At 46.2% G+C, this 11,439-nt stretch overlaps 1 protein-coding gene across 2 annotated transcripts; it reads right to left on the bottom strand.

Moving 5' to 3' along the window:
• On the bottom strand, nt 1-9,642 carry METTL3 (methyltransferase 3, N6-adenosine-methyltransferase complex catalytic subunit). Of its 2 annotated transcripts, XM_007429332.4 has the most exons (11): nt 9,487-9,642; nt 8,559-8,761; nt 7,579-7,959; nt 6,370-6,545; nt 5,274-5,490; nt 3,804-3,991; nt 2,646-2,684; nt 2,407-2,515; nt 1,120-1,185; nt 897-1,009; nt 1-294 (listed from the first exon to the last, which is right to left on the bottom strand). In XM_007429332.4, exons 1-11 carry the CDS (start codon nt 9,578-9,580, stop codon nt 183-185), a joined length of 1,698 nt encoding a protein of 565 aa, XP_007429394.1. In that variant the 5' UTR covers nt 9,581-9,642; the 3' UTR covers nt 1-182. The 2 variants fall into 2 exon arrangements, with proteins under 2 accessions (XP_007429394.1, XP_088000305.1); XM_088144179.1 differs by lacking the exon at nt 2,646-2,684.
• Between the last annotated feature and the right edge of the window lie 1,797 nt (nt 9,643-11,439).

Genomic DNA, 11,439 nt, shown 5'->3' with positions numbered 1-11,439 from the left:
TGGCAGGTCTCTGCTAATCTATAGTCTTCAGCTATAGAAAAACACCAATTTTATTAAAGAAAAACCTAAAGATTAGAATATACATTCTTCTTGCATTGCCTCCCATTTTCATCCTCAAACAAACAGTGGGAGTCCATTGCAGTCTCTCTTCTCTTGGTCCACTGCAGTCTCTCTTTCCGCATTTACATGTTCTTGGGCTTTGAGATAATTCCATCTGGGTAACGTTGCTTGAATTGAGCCACCACATCAGGGTCCAGCAAGTGGATCCCATCCAGCTGGTTGCCAAGTGTGATCCTAGAGGACAAACAGAGCAAATGTCATGAGAAAGGAGGAGGGTCGATCCCGGATGGGATGATCCTGCAGAGCAAGCCATGGTCTGTGGAACCAACCAGTGTCTTGGCATCAAGGAAGAACTGCACAGACTTAATAGTAGCAACTGGCTGGCCAGTGAGGAAGTTGGATGCTTTGGAATGGAGGTAGGGACCAGTCTCAGCCAAACACCCAATAATGAGGAATATTGGAAGTTGTGGTTCCTCATCTGGAAGGGCCAGATGTTCCTGACTCCCATTTTAGAAGGTCTTTTTGTCTGACTTGGGATTATTACTAGTCTCACAACCTTGAAATAAGTCTGTAGGACACCCCTGCCTTGGCAGTAAATGGGTTTTTGAGCCTACAGCCAGAAAAAAAGGAAGAGGAGCGGATTGGCTGACTCCAACAAGCTTAATTTAAATTCTTGAACCAATTGGGAGAATGTTGCTCTAGTTTTTAAGAGGTAGAGAAAGAAAAAAACAACAACCCTGGTCTTTCTAAATTTTGGCCTTGTAACTATGGCTTGCTTCCTACTCTGTAAGATTTCAAGCTACGTTTGGTTCAGTGCGGGAGGAGAAACTATTCACCAGTTGGGTTGCACATTGTGAGGTCGTCCAAAGAGCTCGATCTTGCGGGTCCCTGGAGAAAGCCGCTCAATCATGCCGTAAATCTCATCTGGCTTGTGGCTAGTGGAGCGAACCTGCAGAGCAAAAAGAAGTGGGTTTCAAAGAGGACATGCGAGAGCAACGCACATGAAGGCATGAAGGACCCATGCCGCCCTCATCAAAGAGCGCTCTGGTGTCACCTCACCTCTGCCACAATGACATCACAGTCGAGACCTCTGTTGAAGCCCTGGGGGTTTCCTTTAACCCCAACCTGTCCACAAAAACAGACAAGGCAGTCAGACATAACCCAGGATCACCCCAAGCAGCACCAATGCTGACGACTGGAACAAATTGACTTCATTTCAGTTGTTCAATCCTGCCTGTCACACTGGGATAATTTACAGAACTGGGTATGTCTTGTTTCTTACTGAAATAGGCTAGCTAGAGAAAACTCTTTGGAGCAACACAGGAAAAACAGAAATGAATGGCACACAGCAGTGTAGAAGTTTTAGTTGGGAGGATGTGCCATTGTTACTTCTGCAAATAGTATCAATCCGGGTTTAGGCTTTCTAACTTCCTTGGATGATTTGGAAATACAGTCCCTCCCCTCCCCTCCCCCAAGAAAACAGGCACAGAAAATATGGTAAAGGGACAGGTTATTTCAGATTATTTATGTTCCGAATAGTTATGGAAGACCACCAGTGTGCTTTAAGCCAAAGGGAAAGATTCACTTAAGGCAGTGTTTCTCAACCTCAACAACTCTAAGATGCTGGCCAGGGAATTCTGGGAGTTGAAGTCCACGCATCTTGACGTTGCTGAGGTTGAGAGACACTGCCTTAAGGGCAGCTGCTGACTTCACAGATGCATCCATGTTGTATTCTTGGCAACCACACAGAAGTGCTGCACCACTGCTTTCTCCCTGAATGCATTTTCAACAGTGTAATTTAGCCTGCAGCTGTAGGATTTTCAGGTACTAATAGGTCCAGCTTGGCTTAATGTCTTTTGATCAGCAAAAATTAACTAGCAGCTTGGTTTAAAAAAAAAAAAAAAATCCCCAGCCTGATAGATTTCTGCATTTTGTTTAAGAAATGTATAAGGCGGCCCAACTTTATGATGACCCTGGGTGGTGTTCAATAAAAAGAATCAGAAATACTATTAAACCCCAAACTCTAAAGAAAACCCTTCAGATCTAAACACCAGAAGAAAAGCAACCATTAGAAAACAATCAGACATGCAGGACTTGCTACCCCCTGTAACCCAAAGCCTGGGGACAGAGCCAGGTTTTCAGGGCTCTTTTGAATGCTGCCAGAGCTGGGGGCAGGCGTATCTTGGGGGAGATGGTGTTCCAAAGGGCAGATGCTGTGACAGAGAAGGTGGGCTCCCTAGGTCCATCAGGTGACACTGCTTAATGGAGGGGACCTGGAGCATGGGACTTGACATGCCATGTTTCCCTGGGGATGTCCTGGGGGGCTCCAGTTGCTCCCCTATTTACCAAGCAGTGCTCCTTGCCATGATTGAGCCAATGGCCTGTCCGTCCTGTCCGGATAATACGCTGCAGTTGGTTGGTTTTCACCCAGATGATCTCATCCACTCGTTCGTACCTGATTGGCCAGAAGGGAGACAGAAACAGAGCCAGATCCAAGAGTCAGAAGAGGACTTGCAGAAGGGAGATGATGGACAAGCTCCCCTTTCTACCAAAGGGAAAAACAACCGCCACCACCCCATACTCACCCCCACAGATTAAGACACTCGCGGCCTAATTCCATGGCTCTGTAGGCAAGATGGAAATTGATTAATTAATTAACGTTTCGTCCTTCTAAAGGCGCACTGACCATTCAGTGGGAAAGAAAGTTCTCTCCATCAAACAAACAAATATCACATTCCAATTTGCTACGTATTGGGCTAATGATCCCCAATGTTTCATCTTTCTTTGCATTTTTCCCTTTCTTCATGGGGGAATATCCGTGTATAAGGTTCTTCCTGCCCCCATCATTTTATCCTTGCACCAACCTCGTAAGGTAGGAGGGTGGCCGACCTCAAAGTCACTCTGAGCCTAGGTCTGCAACAATGGGAGCCCATACAAAACGGCGGTGTGTAGGCAAGGCCGGAAGCAAAACGGTTGGTTTAAAGGGATGAAGCAAGATCAATCTGGTCTGAATTATTCTAGGTCAGTGAGTCCAATGCTAAGGGCTGCACCATGTTCATGCTCCTAGAATACAGGCTAAGAAGACCATAGATGAGACTCCACTGTCAATCAGCCACCCTAGCTTTGAATTGGAAGAGTTCCAATTCCCAAACATTTGGAGGGCCACGAGGATGAGAGAAAATTAAGCATGGACATCCGTAAGTCAAGCTTGACTTGGGGATTTCATGCATACTTGGGGGTATTTTCTTGGGGGCAACTGTGCAGAAGTGGTTGGCCCCTGCCTTCTCCTGCAATACGTTTTTTCAATTTCCTGGCCTAGCCCTCAGCTCTAAGGGTTCTGAGTGGCCTCCATGCAAGTACTAACCAGGTCTGGCCTTGCTTAGCTTTTTCCAAAATGAGCCAAAGTTGATCATGTGCTGCTATCTAGCTGGGTCACTCTAAAAACTCCTGAACCAAGATTGACCCCCAGTGACTTCATGGCTATGTCTGCGCAATTCTGTTGGCAGCGTTAGGGAAAATGTTTTGCTACTATCTTCTGAGATGTCTTTTTTTAACCCTGGAGTCCAGCCTACAGATCTCAGATGGGATTCCCTGGCAGTTTCCCACCCTGACTGTATTTCCCAGCTCAACCAAGGTCAGCCAGGAGCCGCCACTTGCTGAGTTAATGCTGAGTCAAGACTGGTCTAGGTCCTTCCCAAAACCTCTTTTGTCAGTGGGCCTGGATTCCCTGTGACATCACATACCGGCCCGTGACCCAGAGAAAGAGAAACCCCTCGTCTTGCAGCACAGGGATGTTGAGACGCCTCATCTCGTCATCTGTGAGTGTCCCATAGGGAAGTTCCATGTGGATGTCCCAGGGTGGGTCAGCCATCACCACAGCGAACTTGCCCAAGATGCTCACATCAAGGTAGCGAATGTCGCAACAGATCCACTGCCGACACACAGAGAAGACAAGCCGGGGCGTGTTAAGCAGCACAAACAGATTTTGATGTCCTTTGGATATTTTGGAGCTGTTATTCGTGCCATTCATACATCAGGTTGGCTAACCCCGCTATTAGAATATCTGCAGAGCAGAGCAAGGTCCATGAGACCCTTTTTTTAAATAACCAGAATCAGTTGCAAAACAATGGGACCTCAAAGGGTGCATAGCTGGATGATTACCAATCAGGGATCCTGTCCCAAAGCATTAAATACAGATGGGATCTGGTCAAAAGCTATCAAGGTTCCCATGTACAGGCCAAAATAAACCAGCTATGGCAGAGTTTCTTTTTGAAAAAGTGTTTTTTAAAAATGTGTTAAAAGGCTTGACTAATCTATTGTAGAACTGTAGGGAGCCATGGAGATGACCTTGGAGAAACTATTCAGAAACTGTTACAGAAACAAAATGTGCAGAGGCATGCCTTGAGCCTAGAAAGTATTAGGAAGAGGCTCAGACTGGCTCCTCCGTGACTCAATGGGGGTATACGACGCAAAGAAGGGAAAACACAATCAGACTTGCAAGATTCTGTTACTGTAGCCTATCTCAATAAAGTATAGTTCTAGTCTTCTTGTGCAGTCGGCTTCCTAACCTGAACAACCTCAAAGGGTTGACAACCACAAGTTTCCTTAAGATTCATCAAGACATTTCTCTATCTTAAGCCAAGAATATAAGAAGTTGCCTCGGAATGAAGGCTCATGGCCTGTATTCAGTGTCCCTATGAACTGGCAGCCCCTGGAATGCCACTCTCTCAAGACCAGCCTGCTATAACTTAGTACCGTGAAGATTAAGAAGTTGGATATCTGGGAAGCAAGGCTGTCTTTGACTTTCCAAATAAGGCACATAGATTGGAAGGAAGAAACACACTGCCATGATCCATATCCATTATTTTCCCACCAGGCAAACATCTAGAAAGATTCCTGTCAGATTAGGCGATATATGCAAATATATACAAATTAGCTTTATGTCTATAGACCACAGAGAGATGTATATAATTACATAATAATTAGACTATTGATCAATATCACTGTTGAAGAAACTCTATACATGCCCTATTTATTTCTATATATTTATTCAATGTATACTTGCAACCAACCAGACTATTATAAAGTAAGTTCTATACTACATTATATATGGTCACCTGTAAATCTGGTATCTTCGGCTCTACTTTAGTTAGCCTTTTCCACTGCCTGGTCTTGGCAGGCACCCCAACATTATTTGGCCCAGCCCTGTGTACCTGTGGGGGGAAGAGGCGGTCCACGCTGGAATCTCTCCCCACAGCTTGCGGCAGTGCCAGCTCTTGGCCCGAATGAAGTTCCCGCCCGCAGGGAGCATCCAGGTCTGTGCAGGCGTCAATCTCATAGTGCACGTACTTGCAGGTGTCCATGTGGAAACAGGTGTTGAGAAAGGAGCAGTCACCAAGGGACTCGTCTGTGTGCTTGTTGATGATGCGGCTGGGAGAGAAGAAGGACCGTTGCCTCAGACAAGCCCTTCTGCTTCCTCCCCATCCAGACTCCAGCCCATTTTGACCATGCGCCTTCAGTTTCATCCTCTAGTCCAGTGTTTCTCAACCTTGTCAACTTTAAGATGTGTGGACTTCAACTCCCAGAATTCCCCAGCCAGCATGCTCTCCACCATGGGCAGATCAGCCACCAGCTGGGTGAGGAACACCAATAATACTGTTAATCCTCCTAAGAATTGTAGGGAAGGAAAAGGAATAATTTCTCCTTGTCCCTATCTGAAGCAAGCCCAACTCTTTGTCCCTGGGCTTGGAAGAAACCATCGAGACAATGGCAGGAAGGATGTAGGAGAAATTTCTCCCTAGAGTTCTTCAGTAATACATCCAACACCCTCTTTCATGGAAGCACAACTTGTTTATTGATGGTACCGGAGGCAGCTGGAGCAAAAGCCTAAAAGGGGCAAGGATACTACCTCTTTATGTAGAGTTATGCAAATTAGAATATAAGTGTGATTGGGTACAGTAGCAAAGTATTTGATTAGATATAGCACCAATCCAATGTGTGCTATATCCAGTGAGGTAGTTAGGGTGGAATAATGAGGTCATGGGGAAATACTAGTAGCCAAAGAACCCTAGGGAGACATTTCTCCCACAGGGACAAAGTTAGAGTCCCCACTACCAAGGGATCTCTGCAAATAAGGGTGCATGGTGCCGTAGACAGGCCTTTAGTCTGACGGTCTACCAAGCTTGGCCCAGACTACCTCTTGTCTTGCTGGAGAACCACTCCTAGGTTTCCACTTCGCCGCTCCGCAATTCAAGAAGAAACTACAAACAGACCTTGAGTGCCTCCCAGCATTCCTACCCCAAAACTCACCGGAAATGCAGTTTTCGGCAGGGGCGCTCAGCATCACTGGCCTTCATGCACTCCTCCTTCGTTCCATAATCGCAGAACTCCTGGACCTGGGCCCGGCCCCGCGAACGAAACTTTTCCACGATAGACTGTTCCTTGGCCGTTGTTGTGTTCAGCAGCTCCAGAATTTCTTGACTCACCTAGAAAGGCCAGGAGGCAAAGTCCATGTTGGGGGAACAGAAGAAACCAAAGGAGGCTTAGGCTTTTGAAAAAGAATGGAAAGCCAAGTTTGTAGCCCCTGTGATTCCAGTTTCTGAGGGTGCGGGGAGCCCCCATCCATATTGCTGACTTTTCTGGATCTCTAGATGCTTTGATTAGTTATTTTGGAGAGGATATATGCAGAGGCTGTATACAAAATACAGAAACAGCAGGGATACCCTGGAAATGACCTGGATCACACAGTACACAAAACCATCATGAGAGCTGCTTAGTTTTGGCTTAGCTTATTGCTTGTTCAACAAACGATGGCTTAGTCTGACATGTAAATCCCAGCTCTTCAAATCTATACGTGTGTCTGAGAAAGAGAAGGAATGGAAGACAGCTGTGCTCCCATAGGAAACCCTGAAAACTTTGGAGGTTCTTGATCTCCATTACAACTCTTGTGTTGGCATTTACATCATGCATGCCAAGTGTTCCAAACAGCTTCCTATATTCCTTAAACTGGAGTTATCCTCTCTCCAGGATCCTTTCACAGCAGAAGTGGAGAAGCTGTGTCCCTTCCAAGGTGGCCAGACTCCTATTTCCTAAATCCCCATCCAGCTTGGTTAATGGACAGGGATCATGGCAACTAGAGTTCAACAACATCTGGAGGACAAGTTTTCCATTTCTGCTTCAGGGGGAAGAGGCAGAACTCAGGGGTGAAGGAAAAAGGTCCTGGAATCAAATCTGGATGCACTGAATTAAATGACTGAGGCAAGAGGATCAGTCACTGTTCTAAGAAAAGCACATCTGCCTAGCTGCTGTGGGAAACAGTGGGGAGAAGATGGGCATTTGCTCTAGCCCTGTGTTTCTCAACCTTGGCCATTTTAAGATGTGTGGACCTCAACTCAGATGGCTGGGGAATTCTGGGACTTGAAGTCCACACATCTTAAAATGGCCAACGTTGAGAAACACTTGCCTAACCTACAAGGCCAGGCTTCCATGCTGATATTTGACACTGCAAATGTGCCTCACCTTCTTGCTCTGCTGCTCCTTCGTGGATTGCTGGCTCAGCAGGCTTTCAATCTCCAGATCAAGGTCCGAAGCCTGTTTGCGTGACTTCTTGGGTGGCTCTTTCAGAGGCTCAGAACTGGCCAAAGTCAAGGGAGAAGCTCCTGGAGTAGAGATGGAAATACCAGCGTCCTGCTCTGCTCGCCTCTTTGCTCCTTCTGCCAAGCCCTTCTTCTCAGCCACAGCCCCCATCATGGCTGAGAGCTTGGAGTGGTCGGCGTATGTGACCAGCATGGGCTGGCCATCATCTTGGAGGAGTCCACGCTTCACTTCAATGAGTTCCTGGGCAGCAAATTTCTGTAAGAGGCTCTCCACACTCCGTTGGTTGGCAGGGGCTTCTTCAGCCTGCAAAAGCAGAGGGATCACGCCATCAGCAAGCTTAGTTTCTAAGTTCCACCCCCTGAGTGCAATGGGAGGAAGAGAATGGTAGATGATCATGTTTTTAAGCCACACCAGTCTGTTTTTGCTGAACTACAATTCCCAGCATTCATACACATCCAGCAGTGAAGCATTGCCTACCTCTGAACTAATCAGAAACAACTTTTTAACAAAGGCAGTGCCACATGTACTGAATTCAGTACCATTGCTCTGCACCACTGCAAAAATGCATGGTGCACCCAGCGTTAGATAAGCTTGCCCACAATTGATCTATACTTGGCATTAATCTTGTCTAATATATTATTCTTCCAAAACAACGAAGTTCTGTTTTAAAAAATAAACAAACAAACATGAATATCTACAACTCTCTGCAGAGGATGTGTAAAGGTACCCAATTTCTATTTTATTCATTATTAAATTTGTATGCTGTCTGACTTCCAACATTTCCCAAAAACTCTAAATATGGACAGACTAAGAAGAAAGCAGCAGAATCTCCCTGATTAAAGGAATAGGTCAAGGTATCAAATGACAACAACCTCAGCCATAATTGTGACCGTGTTGCTCACCGTGAAAATGGCTTGGCATATAGTTAAAGCATCTGTGGGCAGCGCCAGCCCCAGGTCCGAAAGGTGATGGAGGATCTTCTTCTCTAATTCAGGGTCAGTCACTAAATCTCCTGGCTCTGTGGCAGTGCTGGGGGTAATGGAGGAAGGCACTGGGCTGTCACTACGGAAGGGAGGGCTGAGCACCAGGTCTGGATTCCTGAGGTCTGGAATAAATTGGGGAAATGTCCCACAGTGATCAAGTCTGCTTTGGGGAAGAAAAAACATATGCATTGCAATCTATCCCTTTTTCTTCTCCACCTTTGGAAGACCTCTACGCCATCTTCCCTCAGTGTCTGTCCACAGTCCAACAAGCAGCAGTTCACAGGATCGGACTCAGGGTCTGCCTAAACAAGTATCCTGCTCCCAACAACCGCAATAGCAACTCAGAGGCCTCAGTCTTCTGGCACTTATGGAGATACACTGCTGCTGTAAGTGGAGGTTCCAATCATGTCAGGATGCAACTGGTCTCCCTACACTGAACGGCATAAGGGCTCCAGTTCCAGATGAGGGTTTCACCCCTGCTGAACAAGCTCCTTTGAATGTAAACCCTAGCGAAGCAGGACGTGTGTATCCTTTGTCTTGCTCCCATCCCTCCCTCTGCCTCCTGGAGGCATGCCTAAGGATGGCTTTTCAGCGGGCAGCGTCCACCCTGAGCTCTTTCGCTTCAAAATATACCCTTTTGCCATTGCTGTGACGTGGCTTGGCAGGGAGGCTCAAACCTGCAGGCTTTGCTTTTAAGCATCTGGGCTGCCCCCTGTTGTAAACTGGGCACTAGGCCAGAGGGGCCAATTGGGACGTGAGACAGCCCAGCTCACCCCTTGGCCCTGTTGGATGTTCTTGGGCTTCCCGCTCTCTCCCGAAGCCCCCATGCGGCCCTCCTCTTCCTCACCCAGAGGCTCCTGCTTGCGCCTCCGCTGCAGCCGCTCCCGCAGCGAGTCCAGCTGCTTCTTGTGAGCCTGGATCGAGCTCCAAGTGTCAGACATGGCCCCGGCGTACCCGGCAGCATCTATAGCAACCAAGGGGAGAATGGGGCAAGGAACCGGAAGTGCTGACTGGGGGAATGGAAATAAGGGAGGCACACTTCCGTTTCGTGCCCCTACTTTGACGTCTTCGGGGACTCTGGCAGGAAGTGTTGGGAGCAGCCATGTTTGATAGGGAGGTGAAGCTTAGGCAGCCATGTTTGTCGCGGGAGCATTTTCCCCCTGGCGCTCAAAGCCTGGCAAAATTCTTTTCTCCCAAAATCTGCTGCTGAATGGATTCTCGTCCAAATAATGCTAAGATCTGGGCAGCTGGTCCGGACACCCTCAGGATGTTTGTTTTGTAATGATTCAAATTTTCTCCCTTCTCTTCCCCAAAGCGACGGGAAGCAAAGACAGTTTTCTGCTTTCTCAAACTCAGCAATGCAGGCTCATTTCAGTCCCAGCTCAAGCATGAAGCTTACTGGGGCACTTAGGGTCAGGTGCTCTTCTTTGGCCTGGCCTACCTTGCAGGGTTGCTGTGCACAGGGGAAAATGAGACGGGAGAACCGTGTACCCTGTGCTATCCTGAAAGAAAGGTGGGAGCTAATGACATGACATGAATGAATGAATGAGTTAATAGCCTCTCAAAGTTTTCCTGCACAGCAAGGAAGAAAGCTACTGCTGGAAATCTCAAGGGTATATTGATGGTGACCATATTTTCTTGGAAAAAATAAAGGACAAACTTGAAAAGGGCCAAATCTGAAAGAGATCCATAAGGATAAAAAAAATTAAATGTTTATGTTTATAACTTTGCTTTACAAAGGAAAATTCAAGAGCAAAACCAAGAAACACTTTACAAAAATGGATATTCTAATAAAAGATCTAAAAAGCATAAAAAGCTATGAAGTTATAAGAAGCAAGTATTAAAAAGGATTTCTACAATCCGACTTTGCGTTAATTGGTACCATTTATATGGTAAAAGTTAAATGACCCAAATAAGGGACAAAAATGAGTTTTTGAAAAATAAATAAATTTAAAGGACAGTTTTCTGAAATAAAAGACTGTCCTTTGTAATAAAGGACAAATGGTCACTATAGGTCTATTGCGGAGAGCCAGCTTGGCGTAGTGGTTAAGGCATCAGGCTAGAAACTGGGAGACTGGGAGCTTGAGTCCCACCTTAGGCAGGAAGCCAGCTGGGTGATCTTGGGCCAGTCCCTCTCTCTCAGCCCTAGAAAGAAGTAGCCAAGGGCAAACCACTTCCGGAAAACCTCGCCAGGAGTAAACACTGACTTGAAGGCACAAAAGAAATGAAACGGAAAAGGTATATTGCACAGGGAGAAAAGAACTGAGTGGCTATGAGTGGTTTACAACAACCCACTTAAAGTCAATCTGGGTAGTACTTAAGGTGTTTAAAGACACACAAGTTGTGACTTGTCTGGAGTGAAGGTCACCTGTGATTTGAGGTGAGTTGCTCTCTCCCTCTCTCTCTCTCTCTCTCTCAGCCCAACCTACCTCGCAGGATTGTTGTCATGGGAAAAAACTAAAAGAGCGTTAAAGTCCACACATCTTGCCAAGTTTGAAAAACACTGATTTAGATGGCTCTGAAAGGGAAATAGTCAAATTCCAGGAAAATAAAACTCTTGTTGGTTTCTAGTCTCAATAATTCAATGCTTCCTACGGGAGTTGAAGTGGCATGACACTTAATACCACTTGTTGAGGTATAGTAGCAAGAAATCTAGGATGTTTCCTCGCTGGAAGATTATGTAGAAGTGAACTGAATATCTGTCTGCTGTTTCTTAATCTCTCATAGTGTTGTATTTTTATTTGATTTGACCAGCAAACAGAGCTCGTGTTCCCCTAGAAGACTAACAATGAATGTAAAA

The sequence above is a fragment of the Python bivittatus genome, unplaced genomic scaffold (assembly GCF_059951505.1).
Source record: "Python bivittatus isolate LINGU-HERP-01145 unplaced genomic scaffold, Pbiv_v1 ctg000430_np1212, whole genome shotgun sequence".
Lineage (NCBI taxonomy): Eukaryota > Metazoa > Chordata > Lepidosauria > Squamata > Pythonidae > Python > Python bivittatus.
This window is presented reverse-complemented; position numbering and strand designations above follow the sequence as displayed.